This window comes from Mesoplodon bidens (assembly GCF_964165515.1).
Source record: "Mesoplodon bidens genome assembly, chromosome: 2".
In the NCBI taxonomy this organism is placed as follows: Eukaryota; Metazoa; Chordata; class Mammalia; order Artiodactyla; family Ziphiidae; genus Mesoplodon; species Mesoplodon bidens.
In genome coordinates, this window is record NC_138177.1 from 56,284,021 (window position 1) to 56,299,817 (window position 15,797).

At 46.1% G+C, this 15,797-nt stretch overlaps 1 protein-coding gene across 1 annotated transcript; it reads left to right on the forward strand.

Annotated features, from left to right (window-relative positions):
* The first annotated feature begins 469 nt into the window (after positions 1-469).
* On the forward strand, positions 470-856 carry LOC308612730 (large ribosomal subunit protein eL43-like). Its single transcript, XM_081225384.1, has one exon. The coding sequence runs from the start codon at positions 515-517 to the stop codon at positions 791-793; it is 279 nt and encodes a 92-aa protein (XP_081081510.1). The 5' UTR covers positions 470-514; the 3' UTR covers positions 794-856.
* The last annotated feature ends 14,941 nt before the right edge of the window (positions 857-15,797 follow it).

Sequence of the window (15,797 nt, forward strand, 5' to 3'; positions counted from 1 at the left end):
ATTCCTTTGGAGGAAATTTATTTAGCCTGTTGGCCATATCTAACTTCAAGGAAGGCTGGGAGATGTGACAAGGATAAAAGAAAGAACAGATTTGGGTGGGCCATTCGAGTTATATTACCCCCAAATCTTCAATCTCAAGTCTTCAGTTTACTTGGCAGCTCTGGAAATAGATTGAGACTCAGGTTGTTGGCCATAAAGTCAGAGCTACGTAGAAGACCAAAAATACCAGAGGTTCCCCTTTCATGTATATTATCTATGAAAAAGCCACATAATTTCACAAGCATCTGGCTGAAACAGTGGAACATTGTGATCTTAACAATTTCTAGCAGGCCAGACATAGTAAAAGGAAATTTATTGTGCAGGTCTCAGTATTAATTTCACATCTATAAAAATTCACAGCTATGTTCTTCAATAAAAAAGGTGATGAAGAAGAAGAGAAAGAAAGAAAGGAAGGAAGGAAGAAAGAAAGAAAGAAAGACCCAGCTCTCTGGGCTTGGACCTAGGTTGCGGTGTCATGGCGAAACACACCAAGGAGGTCGGAATCGTGGGCAAATACGGGACATGTTATGGTGTCTCCCTGAGGAAAATGGTGAAGAAAATTGAAATCAGCCAGCTCGCCAAGTACCCTTGCTCCTTCTGTGGCAAGACCAAGATGAACAGACAAGCTGTGGGCATTTGGCACTGTGGTTCCTGCACGAAAATGGTAGCTGGTGGTGTGTGGACCTACAACACCACTTCTGCCATCACAGTAAAGTCTGCCATCAGAAGACTGAAGGAATTGAAGGACCAGTAGAAGCACCACCATTTGATACATTGCTAGCCTATAATAAATGGGTTAATCTATGTAGCAAAATTACTTTGGTTTGTTGTTAATTCTATTAGTTAGACGTTCTTATTTGCATTGCATTAACTTGCTTTCTAAAAAAGGACTTGGATATTAAAATTCTTTTAATTTTTGTTGGAAAAAAAAAGAAAGAAAAATCCATGCCTTTACGCCATGCCTGGCATAAAGTAGGCACTTAAATGTCAGTTCCCATGCCTTGTGAGTTCCCTTTCAGAGTATTAATTTGTCTCCAGGGGCTGTCCAGGCTTACCTAAGAAAAGGCAATGCGATCCAGGATAGTGGAGGGAGTTGATGCACCCCAGAGAGCCCAGAGACTCAGAGAACAAAGGCAGCAGCACCAAAGTAGCACCTGGGGTTGCCCCCTGGGGAGTGGTACCCTGAACACCATGAGGCAGTGGCGGCCGATAGAACACACGAACAGCCACTTCTCACTCATCAAGACCTCTCCTGGCTGGCAAGCCTCTTCTCACCTCTCTCCTCTCTAGCCTCATTGACTATCTGCTCCAATCCCATTTTGTTAAGCCACTCTCTCTGCTTGTAGTGGAAAGGCAACACAGCCTGTAAGGGTTGCAGCAGCTGGGGGCAAAGGCAGGGTGTACGTTGTCCAGGGGGAGTTCACCCACTGGGCTGTGTGCACCTGCTGCCTGACTGGCGAGAACAGTGTGATCTCCCAGTGGCCACTAGGGTTCTTGTTTGCTCCGTTTAGGCAAGTTGGAAAGTGCAGGAATGTGATGTCATAGATTTTCCTAAGTTTCAGCAGGATAATTAAACAGATGCTTCTATATCTAGATATTTGAGTAAGGTCCTGCCTGGGTTGCCTCGGCCAAAGTTCACTCATGTTGACTCTAAAGCTCTATGTTGGACTATGTCCACTGTCAGGAGGTGGCTGGCCACACAGAAAGGAGGGAAAAGGACAGGACAGGAAAGACATCACTATGGCAGTGGTTAAGAATCCGCCTGCCAGTGCAGGGGACATGGGTTTGAGCGCTGGTCCAGGAAGATTCCACATGCCGCAGAGCAACTAAGCCCATGTGCCACAACTACTGAGCCTGCGCTCTAGAGCCCATGAGCCACAACTACTGAGCCCACGTGCTGCAACTACTGAAGCCCGTGTGCCTAGAGCCCGTGCTCCACAATGAGAGAAGCCACCGCAGTGAGAAGCCCGCGCACCGCAATGAAAGTATAGTCCCCGCTCGCCGCAACTAGAGAAAGCCCACGAGCAGCAACAAAGACCCAACACAGCCAAAAATTAATTAATTAATTTTAAAAAAAGACATCGCCATCTAAGAAATTCCCATGAGAGAATAAGCACTACGATTATTATTCTGAGCTCTGTAAAACAAATACAACACACACACACACACACACACACACACACCATGAATTGACACATCAGCTATTTGCAAACCGTTGTGCTAGTTATGAGAAGGAAAGTGTGAGGAAGGCCTTTGCTTTACAGTCCTTCAGGTGGACAAGGAAGACAGACGGGGAAGACAGAATGGTCCTAAAAGAAACATTATTCGTGAAGTAAAACATAGCATAGTCAGTATGTCAGAATAAAGAGACAGTGAAAGAAATGCGTTTGTTTAATGATTCACTTATTCAGTCATTCACTCCACAAATATTTACTCAATACCAACTCTGTGCCATCCATTGCAATAGGGACTAGAGACACAAAAACAAATAGGACACAGAGACCCTGCCCACACAGCTAGAAGCAGGAGGCAGGAAGTCAAGTAAATGAAAGCACAGATATGTCATCAGAGCTTTTGTAGACACGGGTACAAGGGTCAGGTTGATTCTAACCATCTGTGGAGTCTGTGGGCAGAGGTCAAGAGGAGGCTTTCGAGAAGGGGTGGCCAGGGTGACAGCTGTGACAAGTGAGGATGCAGCAGCACGTAGAGAGCAGGCTCAGGGGTTGTGGTGCCAGGGCAGTTGCTATAATCGTAGAAAGCCAAGCTCCCAAAGCAACTTTTTGTTTGGCCATTGACACCTGGGATGCAACAACGATATCAGAAAGGTGCATGTTCCAGGGGAGAATGTGATGTTGGGGAACTATTGAACCTTATGAATGAGTTGGACTCCTGCTGGGAGCCCCCTGCCCTCATCAGGGCAGCTGGTTATCATACTGCTGACACCTAACTGGCACAGGAGCCACCCTGATGAAGCAAAGAGTCAGCTGTCCCACTAAGCCTCCTTTCAGGAAATGTTACCCTAAAATTGCCACTCTGGGGCAAACACAAAGGAGCTGGAGGTCCCCATGGTTGAGACTCTGGAGGTAGACAAAACTAAGCTGGAAGCCAGGCTCCTTTTTTTTTTTTTTTTTTTTTTTTGGCCACACCACCTCGCGGCTTGTGGGACCTTAGTTCCCCGACCAGGGATCGAACCCATGCCCCCTGCAGTGGAAGCACGGAGCCCTAACCACTGGACCACCAGGGAATTCCTGGAAGCCTGGCTCCTTATTTAACAGATGGACAAAACACTTGTATTAGTAAGAACTTATTAGCTGTAATAGACACTCAAGCTAGGATAAGTGAAAAAGGTCAATTTAACATAAAGATATAGGGCTGTCTGTCTCTTAACACCAGAGGAAGGAAGGCATCCAGGTCTCAGGGAAGACCAGAACTGGTGGGTGGCTGCCCACCAGGAACCATTCTCCCTGTCTCTGCTTCTCTCTAGGCAACTGTTTCTCTGTCTGTCTGTCTCTCCCCCTCTCTGTCTCAGCATAGCTGAATATGGCCACCCACAGTGTCCTTGCTTCCATCTTACAGGTCCTACCCCAGGGAAACCCCGTGTTTCTCTTTGGACACAGTTCCAGATGCCTGGGGGAGGGCTCTGACTCAGCTGAGGCCAGGAGTGCAGGGTTCATGCTGAACAGATATCTGCCGGGAACTAGCTCTGTGGGCAAGGGGCAAGGGTTCTTGTGAGTTGGGCAGGCACCCCAAAGGAGGTCAACCATAGTTCTTCAGGGACTCTAGACCCTGAACGTAATAGTCACGCCTTACCTGGTCATCAAACAGATTTGATGAGTTAATATATGTAAAGCAATTACCACACAGCATGTCCTTAGTAAATGGAGGTGATTATAATTATTATGAGTCAATAAAGAGAGAATGTGATCTATTTTTAGGAAAACCCAATCCAGGTGGCTGGCATGCAGCCTTCTTTCCTCCACCAAAGACGTTCACATTAACATAAAGACGCAGGGCAAGGCCCCTCTTCCTTTGCCTCAGCCCCATCCCTCTCATCTCTCAGCTCACAGTTACAACCTAAAGCTCCCATTCCCACTTGCCTCCAAGCTTTCTTTGCTATTACGAACCAATCATTTGCTCTTGGGGCCCTTGCCACCCCCGGAGGTAATGGCTGTTCTTAGGAGTGTTAAGTTTATATGGTGATTATGTGTCTTTCTTCTCTATCAGACTTTAGACCTGTGGGCTGAGAGACCACATCTGAGTACCCAGGACATTGCCATGCATCTAGTGTTCACTTGATAATATTTGTTGATTCGTCGTGTTTTCACGTCAAGGGCAATCTATCCATTTATAGACCCATAAAATGAATCTCAAGAACTCATTTAATTCAGGCCACTGTCTTTAGGCAGGGTAAGGTTTAAATGTCGTGTGTTTTATTTCCACTTTCCTGTAGGCCTACAGGCACAGAACCTGGGATTTGGAAGGCGCCTGGTAGGTCTAGGTCAGGCACCTGTGCAGGGCAGGATTCCTGCCCTGAGACATGGGCATCTGGTCTCCACTTGTTACCATCCTAGAAATCTCACTCCAGCTTTATCTTTTACAGTTTAGGGAGTTCTTCTTTGTATGAAGAATCTCAAATCTACCTCTGTGTCAATTCCATTAAATGTTCCTAATTTGTTCCTAAACAAAAAAACAAAACATGAAGGGAATAACCACTATATTGTAACCCTTCCCTTTAAAGACCAGAAGTAATGCCTCTGAGACAGGACTGGGACCTGGGACCTGGGACTCTTTGCTACAGTGCTGCAGTGCTTGCACCTGGACAAAAGTCTCCTTGAGCTACAAAATACAAAGAAACCATAAGGGACTAAAAGTAACTGATGTGCATGCACAGCTGGGGTTAAATTCTGGCCAAAAGATACAAAAAAACCAAAAAGACCAACTTCCACTTCTGAAGAGCCAGGAGCAAAAACAGGGGGTCGGGAGCAAAAGCAGGGTACTGCTCATGCCCCCTGCATATAACACCTCAAAGGGGTGGGCAAACCTAAGCCGCCCCTCCGGCCCGACCCCTGGACACACCCCTACCCTCACCCCCATGTAAGGAACCAGCTTGTCCCACCTTGGGGAGCAAGCTAGCAAGGGAACCTGTTACTTGTCCTCACTCACCCCTGCTGCAGCAGGGACCTCAGTAAAACCTTGCCTGAATTTCTTGTTCGGCCTCTGATCAAATTTCTATTAAGGAGGCCAAGAACCCTGGGTAGTAACACTTCTTCCCCATGGCAGACTTCCTCGCACACAGAATGAGGGCCCGGTTCACCCTCTCGTGTCCCCTCTGAGCCTCATCTCTTCCACCCAAGTGTCCTTAAGTCCTTCTCCATAAGAAATGGTTTACAGACACTTTGTCAACCCTTTGGCACCTTGATATATTGTGTTTCTCTTTGTTTTCCTTTCTTAGGGTTCAGAACCCAGCTCATAACACTCAATGTGGTCTGATTGCTGAGGGGAGTGGGATTGGGACCTTTGTTCTCTATCTAGCTACTGTGATTTTTTTAATAGTGTGTAATTTTGAGCTAGCTTTTCTTTCGGTTGGAGAACCATCATAATTTTGGTTCATATTAGTTTTAAAATCATCATACGTTTTTTCAAAAAATGGGAATTACTTTTTAAAAAATAAATGTAATATACATCATCATGGAAAATTCAGGGAAACAAAAAAACAAAACATGAAGGGAATAACCACTATAATGTAACCCTTCCCTTTAAAGATAACTATTGTTTACATTTTGGTATATACTCTTCTAGACATCATTTTCTATGTATAACACATACACACACTTAGTTTTACAAAAGTGAGATTAAACTTCTGTGGCAGATTAAAGTCGGCTGCTAGTTCTTTGCTACTCTTCTCATTGAAAGGTGGCATCTATTTCCTCTCCCCTGCTTCTGGGCTGGGCCTGTGACTGGTTTTAACCAATAGTATGTAGTGGAAGTAACACAGGGTAACTTCCAAGGCTGGGCCTAAGGAGATCTTGGCTTCTGCCTTCATCTCTTGGAAGACTCTTCTTGGAGGCCAACCATCATATGTGGAAGCATAACAGCCCCCTGGAGAACTGAAGCCGGTGTCTGAGAACACACAGAGCTCCCTCCCAGCTGGCAGCTGGTATCAATGATCAACTGTGCAAATGAGGTTCTTTTGGACCTCCCAGTTATCCCAGAGTCCCAGTCAGGACCAAGTGGTAGAAAATAATCCACGGGATCCTAAAAAGTCATAAATTGTCATTTGAAACCACTAAGTTTTGGGGTAGTTTGTTACAACAGCAATAGATAGCTGAAAAAATGACACATAATCACAGCAAATGGTAATACAGTGTTTTCTATGTGCTGGGCATAGTTATAAATTCTTCATACATATTAACTTACAGATCCTCACAATAACCTTATGAAGTAAGTACTATGAGTATATATTATTGTCCCCATTTCACAGATGAGGAAACTGAGACACAGGGCAATAAGAAACTTGCTCAGGGCCACACAGTGAGTGATGGTTCTGGGATTTGAATCCATAGAGTCCATCAGGTTCCAGAGTCTGTGCTCTAAACCACCACATCCCGCTTCCTCTCATTTAAGATACATGAACAACTTTCAAGGTCAATAAATATCAATCTACAAAGTCATAATTAAGGGCCACATGTTGAAATCTGTTGAAACATTGAGTCAATTATCCAAAGTATTAGCAATCTCTTGTAGTTTTGAAATTCTCTTCATTGGATATATAGCGTGTTAAAGTCGTCAAGCTGTTGATAAAATTTGAATAGAACAGAGTTCAGGAGTGAACCCCCTTGAACCCACCTGCGATGTCCATCCAGAGGGCCATCATTTAGCAATACTCTTTAAGTACAGATTGTTCAACAAACTGGAATCTGTCCAGGGTTGTATTATCTTAGCCACTGGTTCCCGAGCACAGGCTGGGAGATCAGCCACACAGAAATTGTATAGGCACTTGTTAAAATACAGATTCTGAGGCTTTGCCCCAGACCTTCCAGTAATAGAATCTCTGAAAATGGGGCCCAGGAATCTGCATTCTAATGCCCTCTATATCATTCTGATGACAGCTAGGTTTGGGAACCATTGATTTAATCTCCATTTCTCCTCATCCGTATTGATAGCTCTGTCAAATCCCATACCACATTTCATGTACACTAAGTCTGTGGGAATTTTCTGGTAGTCCTTTGAGAGGTGTCCTGGCTCTGCTGTTAACCAGATATATGATTTCATCTCTGGGCTGTTTTTATCTATAAAGTGAGGAGATTGGATTAATTTTCACAGTGGATGCTGTGGTGTGCCCACACATACCTTCTTCAAGACTGAGTCACTCATTCCCTCAACTGTTGGGATGGCTGATAGTTCACAGGTGACCCAAGACCGTATCTCCCCCAGAAGCATAGCCTGTATGCAGTGACTAGTTATGAGGAAGCAGGAAGACGCAGCCCCCTAGCCTCAAGGTGAGCCGGTCCTGAAGAACCCTCCCCTAGGGTTGACCTGAGACCTTGGCTACATCTGCATCACAGTTCAATTCATCCCTCTGCCATTTCTACTCCCTTCAGTCACCCATAGGCATGGCGCTCAGTAAACCTCCTGCCCACAATTTCCATCTCGGCCAGCTTCCCAAGGAACTGATTACCACAGTGACCTTCCGCTCCTGATTTGGACTGAAGTGACAGCACAGACTCTCAAGACCTTGTCAACCCCCCTGGGCTCTCCGTTCAGCTCAAGAAGAGCGTTCTCCTTGTCATCCGCCTCCCATTCATTCTTCATTCATGGAACAAACTTTTACTGCACCCCTACTACGTGCCAGGCCCTGAGCTCAGCCTGGGTGTTCAGAGACTTTCCTGGATCTCCAGTAGTGGAAGGAGAGAAAGCACTTAGGAGCTGAATGGCTCCGCTGTCTCTTTGTCAATACTGTGCTATTTCCCATGCTATAGGACTAGCCCATCTTCTTGCTCTGAACCTGACTCAATAGGCCTTTTTTCTGGCCCTGATCGTGGTTGGCAAGGTCCTTCTTTGTAGGGGATTTAACCCTCCTGACGTCATTCTCATGAGTTTGTGTCTCCCTTTGAATTCCCCTCTTAGCTTCTGAGTTTCTCCTCCCAGCTCTAGTAGCCAGGCTGGGCAAGGACCAACATAAATGTTTCATTCATTCAGGATACTAATGTCTATTTTATGTTTACTGGGCTTGCAGTGGAAAATGTAGGGGAAACAATCTTAAGCCCTTCCAGAAGGGCTGAGGCAGAAGTAAGGGATTAGGTTTCAAATGTTCATCCAATAAATCCATCGAGGACTGACATTCCTCAGGCAGAACTGGAATAAGTCAGCTACATTTGCGGCTGCCACCCCTCTCTTGTCAACTCCAGCCCCTGAGGGCACTCTTCAGCTCCATCCCCACTCCTCTTCATGGATTTGCAGCCCCCCTGCCTTCTGGTTCTGCATACTTCCTACTCTCTTTGCTGTCAAACATTTTCATTTTTTACTTGCCTGCGACTGAGTCATAAGACATCTTTTCCAGGGATCACCATATTTCATGCTTTTTCTGGTATCATATTGCAACATAAAAAGTGTTGTCCAATGGACATTAAGGAAACAGAGAGCTCTTTTCAGCTCTGCAATCACATCATGCCCAAGGGCTCTTCACTGAAGAGATATAATAATCTAGCACAAGAGCAGAAAGGACCCAAGCCCAACACTCTCACTGTATAGATGAGGAAACCAAGAAACAGTGAAGTCAAGCAGCTTTCCAAAGGTCATACAGCAGTAATTGCCAGAACAGGAAAAATGGCACCTTCATTCAGTGAGGAAGGAGTCCATGAACGGTACACTTTAGGAAGGGCTCTGCCTGTCAGAGGTGCTAATTTCTGCATACTACCTAACAGTATTACTCTGATTGATTGTTTATAGAAGTAGACGTATCCTTATTAGTCAGGCCTCTTTTACCTGCTACTACTCCACCAGGGGTCAAGATCAAGCCCTCGTTGCCCTTTTTAACTAGATCATGAGCAGAATAATCCAGGTTCCAGTCCACCTGGTTCCAGAACTTACAAGTTGTCTGACCTTAAAAACACCATTTAACTGCTGTATCCGTGGTTCTCTAGCCTAGCCTTGCTCCCGCAGCTGTGGGGCAAGGAAAAGCACACAGGATCTCTGAGGGAGAGAGAGCCCTTTGTACCATGAGTTGTTCTCCCTCCTTCCTGTGCATTGGGATCCTCTACGGAGCTTGACATTGGAGGAGGGGGTATGGTGGTGGAGCAGGGATGGGGGGAGGGTGGGACCTGATGTCTGGGAAGCTTTTATGTTTTTTTTGGAGTAAAATTGCTTTACAATGTTGTGTTAGTTTCTGCTGTACAGTGAAGTGAATCAGCTCTATGTCTACCTATATCCCCTCTGTCTTGGACCTCCCTCCCATCCCCCTCCATCCCACCCATCTAGGTCGTCACAGAGCACGGAGCTGAGCTCCCTGTGCTATACAGCAGGTTCCCACCATCTGTTTTACACATGGTAGTGTATTTATGTCAAACGTAATCTCCCAATCCGTCCCACCCTCCCCTTCCCCCCCGTGTCCACAGGTCCATTCTCTACATCTATGTCTCTATTCCTGCCCTACAAGTAGGTTCACCTGTACCATTTTTCTAGATTCCACATATATGAATTAATATACGATATTTGGTTTTCTCTTTCTGGCTTACTTCATTCTGTATGACAGACTCTAGGTCCATCCACATCTCTACAAATGACCCAATTTCATTCCTTTTTATGACTAATATTCCATTGTATATATGTACAACATCTTCTTTATCCATTCACTTATCGTTGGACATTTAGGTTGTTCCCATGTCCTGGCTATTGTAAATAGTGCTGCAGTGAACACTGGAGTACATGTGTCCTTTTGAATTATGGTTTTCTCAGGGTATGTGCCCAGTAGTGGGATTGCTGGGCCATATGGTAGCTCTATTTTTAGTTTTTTAAGGAACCTCCATACTGTTCTCCATAGTGGCTGTATTAATTTGCATTCCCACCAACAGTGCAAGAGGGTTCCCTTTTCTCCACACCCTCTCCAGCATTTACTGTTTGTAGATTTTTTGATGATGGTCACTCTGACCAGTGTGAGGTGATACTTCATTATAATTTTGATTTGCATTTCTCTAATAATTAGTGATGTTGAGCATCTTTTCATGTGCCCCTTGGCCATCTGTATGTCTTCTTTTTATTTAAGCTCCATAGGTGATTTTGATGCACAGTCAAGTGAGGAAACCACTGACAAAGTATAAAAGACAAATAGGAGAGGAGAAATAAATTACACTGTTAGCTAAAAAGAAGTCTTAGAATTATCTGCACATTTTAAACTCTGTTTAGAGTTGGTAACTAACTGCCTTTTTCAGGGCACTCAAAACGCTAATCTCAGGTTCCTTTCCTTCTAGAAAAGATGTATATTACTTCAGTGACATTTCTCTTACCTTGCAGTCTACACACACACCATGAATCACCTCCACCTGTCTCTGTGCTGAAGTCAGATTCTAAGTCATGTCTTCTATGCTTTGACCACTGAGTAATCACTCTGGCCCCAGTCTGTTCTTTCAGGTCCAGGAAAACAATCTGATTTAGGCTCTGGAAAATGGACTCACAGTAGCCCAAATCTCCACAGGGTGCTCTATAAACCCGACTGCTAATGTACTGCTTGGGACTATCTGTCAGAGTCCTAGCTCTCCTTTTTAAATAATTGAGTGGCCTTGAGCAAATTGCTCAATCTCTAGGTCTCCGAGATGATTATTATTACCTGCTCATCACGCTTTACAAGGTAGCATTTCCCTCCTTATAGCAGTTCTCTTCGGAGTACCAGTGCAGTGTAATCAGAAACTTGCTGCAGTGGCCTTAACATTAAAGAAAATGGGTAGGAATGAGAAGCATAAATTTGAAGAGCATTTCATTCAGCCCCTAAGACACCAAGGTAGACACTGTTACTTCTGTCTGCCCAGCACCTCCTTCCCCTCTTCTGGGGACAGAGCCTCCTTCCTTGGGGGAACCGCTTCTTTCTCCCTCCATACGGTTCTAGGCCGCTGATCCAAGTGCCCTGGACCGTTCCTCTGGGGCCACAGGGGTGGACATGTGACCCCAGCTTAACTGTAACAACAGCCCACTCATCCGGCCACAGCAATTGGTCTGAGGATTCATCTAAGGACCAACTCCCTCCCTCCCCCCCAAAAATCAGGGATTTTTCTAAATGAAGCTGGTGGGGAAACTCTTCTTTCTGGTCAAGTTGCTACATAACTGTGACACCAGAGCTGCCACATAAGGATGGGAGGATGAGGCCACCATCCAGAGGTGAGGCTGTGAGAGATAGACATGGAAACAAGGAAAGAGAGTATGTTTTATGGTGTTAAGTTTCCTCCGATTAACTCTTTTTTTAAAAATTTATTTATTTATTTATCTTTGGCTGTGTTGGGTCTTCGTTGCTGCATGCGGGCTTTCTCTAGTTGCAGCGAGTGGGCTTCTCATTGCAGTGGCTTCTCTTGTTGTGGAGCACGGGTTCTAGGCGTGCGGGCTTCAGTAGTTGTGACACACGGGCTCAGTAGTTGTGGCTCACGGACTCTAGAGCGCAGGCTCGGTAGCTGTGGCGCACGGGCTTAGTTGCTGCACGGCATGTGGGATCTTCCTGGACCAGGGCTCGAACCCGTGTCCCCTGCATTGGCAGGGGGATTCTTAGCCACTGCGCCACCAGGGAAGTCCCCCTCTGATTAATTCTTTTTTTTTTAATTTATTTATTTATGGCTGTGTTGGGTCTTCGCCTCTGTGCGAGGGCTTCCTCTAGTTGCGGCGAGTGGGGGCCACTCTTCATCGCGGTGCGCGGGCCTCTCACTGTCGCGGCCTCTCCTGTTGCGGAGCACAGGCTCCAGATGCGCAGGCTCAGTAGTTGTGGCGCACGGGCCCAGCCGCTCCGCGGCATGTGGGATCTCCCCAGACCAGGGCTCGAACCCGTGTCCCCTGCATTGGCAGGCAGATTCTCAACCACTGCGCCACCAGGGAAGCCCCCTGATTAATTCTTAATCCAAAGAATTCTTTGGATTCTTTGAGCTACCCCAAGATTTCCACCCCCCAAAGCCTCAAAGCCTCTTTTTCACTTAAGCCAGTTTTAGAATTTCTGTCACTTGCAACCCAGAGTCTTGATGAACAGAAATACTCTGACAGCTTTCCTCTCTACCATACACTTTTTGAAACTTCAAAAATGTGAGGCTCTGTGTATCAGTGAGCTGAGTGTGTTCTTGTCTTTCCTAGATCAGTGTTGGAAGGTTCTGGTGTAATATTTCCCAGCACCCCCTTCTCTGAGAGAAGTTGGCCAAAAGTGAAGTTGCATGTGGGTGCTGGCGGTGAAACAGCAGCTGTCACGCTCTGAAGGCCACTGTTGGCTGGAGCTGGTGAGGGACACACCGAGAGGCAGCCAGGATCGTGTGTGTCCCTGCTCTTCCCCGCTCCTCTGTGACTGCCGGCCCTGCTGACCAACAGTGACGCCCCCATACACCATGAGATGCTTTGCTGCAAACTCACAGAGGCAGTAGCTACAAAGAGCCACGTCCTTCCAAAGATTCCACCCCCAGCCCCTTGGTGGCCCCAGTCCAGCAGCCAGACCTGCCTTGCTCTTTCTTGTAAGCTCTGCTTTGTTCACCCACACCATGGCTGGTGAATGACTTTTCAGTGATCCTTCAAGATCTTTCAGTTCTTTACTTGCCCAGCTCCTCCCACAATTGTGTATGATCTAATTCTTATAGTATTAATAAATTCCTTATTCCGTAAGACTCATAGTGGTTCTGCTTCCATAACTTAACCCTAAGACAAATGTCATTGGGTGGACCCTAAGGAGCTCCCTGCTTCCTTTCTTTGCTTCAAGCTCACACCCAGTCCTCCTGTCTCCATGGTGCTGCTCCCCTCTGGTTGCTCATCTTTCCACACCTCCATGTGTTCATGGGAAGATCTGATCCTGTTCCTGCTCATCTTACCATTGTGTTATTTGCTGTCTCAAGCTACTCTTGCCTGTGGCCTCTGCCTGCTTCACTTTTACACTATTTCCTACTCTCCAGTCCAATCACAAGACTGTCTGGCAGGTGGCCTGGAGATTTAACACAGACTGGCATCCAGCTAAGGCGAAAGCCAGGACGTCCTGCCCAGAGCCTCCCACTCCTGATTTCCAGTTAGGAAATGTCATTAGAGAAGGAAATAAATACCTTCAATGAGAACTTAATGGGCACTCCGTGTTGCCCACAGATGCCAAAAAAATATTTTTAAAAATGAATTAACGGGCTTCCCTGGTGGCAGAGTGGTTGAGAGTCTGCCTGCCGATGCAGGGGACACGAGTTCTTGCCCCGGTCCGGGAAGATCCCACATGCCGCAGAGCGGCTGGGCCCGTGAGCCATGGCCGCTGAGCCTGCGTGTCCGGAGCCTGTGCTCCACAACAGGAGAGGCCACAACAGTGAGAGGCCCGCGTACCGCAAAAAAAAAAAAAAAAAAAAAAAAAAAAAATTAACATAGCAGAAACTATTTGATGTGAAAATTATCAGGGAATGTTTAAAAAATCAACATGGTATGCTGTTGGTCCATCGAACGCTCCATGAACAGCCCTGAAATTTCCACTGGGATGGGTTCAAGGTCTCTGCCAGTTCTGTGATAATGGCTCAAAGTCCAGAGCTATTAACCCCAGCCCGGCCACTGTTCAATATGCGACCTTGGTTGAGTCAGCTGGTCTATATGGATTAATGAAGCAGACAGAGAAAGATTTAAAAATCATGGTATCTCAGGCTTGGAAGCAACATGAGGAGTTATCCCTAATTCAGGCAGCTGACCCTTGCTTATCTCCATCCAACCCCTCTGCCTTTGCTTGACCCCTCCCTCAACTGGGGCCCTGTGGCCATGCACCACTCTCATCACTGCAGGCAAAGGCTGGGGATGGTGACTTAGGCCTCTGTTGGGACTCTGTCCAAGAGTTGGGACAACTGTCTAACAGTGGAATTTTCTCCATACTTATTTAGGCACCTTAAATTTTTAAAAGAACACTCCTGCCCAGTTTGACATGAGACATGGACAGCAGGAGAGGACTGAGAGAACTGGGAACATGCAAGAGGAAGAAGAATGTATTACAAACAAGAATCAAGCAAGTAGCTGCTGGTACTGGGCATCTAGTACTTCCTACATACTTTATATCTGTGTTGACATTTAATCCTCACAACAACTCTATGAGGTAGTTGTGTTTTCTCCAATTTACAAATGAAGGAATTGAGACCCAGTGATCTCCAGCAATGTGCCTTGAATTGCACAACTGGTAAGTGGCAGATTTGGGATGCCAGACACTTTGGGGTGACCCCGACCTTTGTTCTTTTTCCATGTATAATCCTATACCTCTCTACCCATCTCTCAGTCATGCTTGATTAAGGGGCTTTTCTAGGTTTCTGGTCAGAAGGAAATTGGAAACCAACACATCATATCATTATATCATCTATCATCCCATATCATATGTCATGTCATGTCCTATCATATCACATCCATGGTTGGTTGGGTAAATTTATGATTAAACAATGCAGTTTTCTTTCAGCCACAGAGATTTAGTGTTTCTCACCTCTTCCTTTTGTCGTCTACATACATTCCCCAGGTGTATAACTCTTCTGGTTATTTGGACTGGGTGGATTCTGCCAGGCCAATGAAATCAAGGTCAGGTGACCTGACGAGGTAAACCAGGTGAGCAGTGGCCTTTACTTGACGTTGTTTTGACAAGGTTTATTTGGTTGTCCTACACATCACACCTGTCCTACATCTGTCCTCAGAGCCTCCTGGAGCGCCATGGGCAGCCAGCAGAGCCCTGACTACAGCCTAGATTAGAAAATGACTTGCCCTAGTCAGTTTGTGGCAAAGCTGATCCCAGAGGCCAAGTTCCCCGACTCTTGTTGCATGTTTAAATGCTTCTTTCATGTATATATAGGATGAATCTTTACCCATGCCTACTGCTGATTTCCAGAGCAGGGTTGAGGGCTTTAGCCACCCCCTCTTCACCTCCACCAGCACCCCATGCCCACACACATTCACCTCCTTCTTTCTTATGAATAGCTGATGTTTTCCCAGTTCAGATAAAGTCCTATGCAAACATGGCAAGCGGGTTCTCAAGCCCACTTTCATCAATCAAGGTTCCTGGGTAGAAACTCGAGCCACTAGCACATGTGCCTGTCTCTTCCAGGAGCCACCATTCTTTTGCTTTGTAGATTCTGCCCTTCTTCCTATCAGAGCCATGTTTAAACATCGTTTTCCACTCCAGGATGACCAGGTTGTTATGGTGACTTTGTTTTTCATAGACACAGTGCACCTGGCTGGTTTTCCCAAGTTTCTGACCAGAGGTAGTAGCAACAGTGGGTCAAGGTGTGACCCAGATGACTTTTCAGCTATACAGATTTTAGAAGCAAAAGTGGCCATGAAATTCCATTATCTAGAGACCTGTCTTCATCCTACAGAGAATGAAAAGTTAACTGAGATTTGCTAAGGCCAATTCTTTGCTTCTTTTATGCAGAAGGGATGCGGAAGTAATGGCCACTTCGCCCCAGAACCCAGCAAATGGGCTGCGCTCACTCCATCAGGGAAATTTCACCAAAGTGAGAACACCCGAGGGACAACACCGGCCCACCCACCACGACCAAATAAACTCTCCAGCCGTAGGCTGGCTTGGGCTCCCCTCTCCCAGG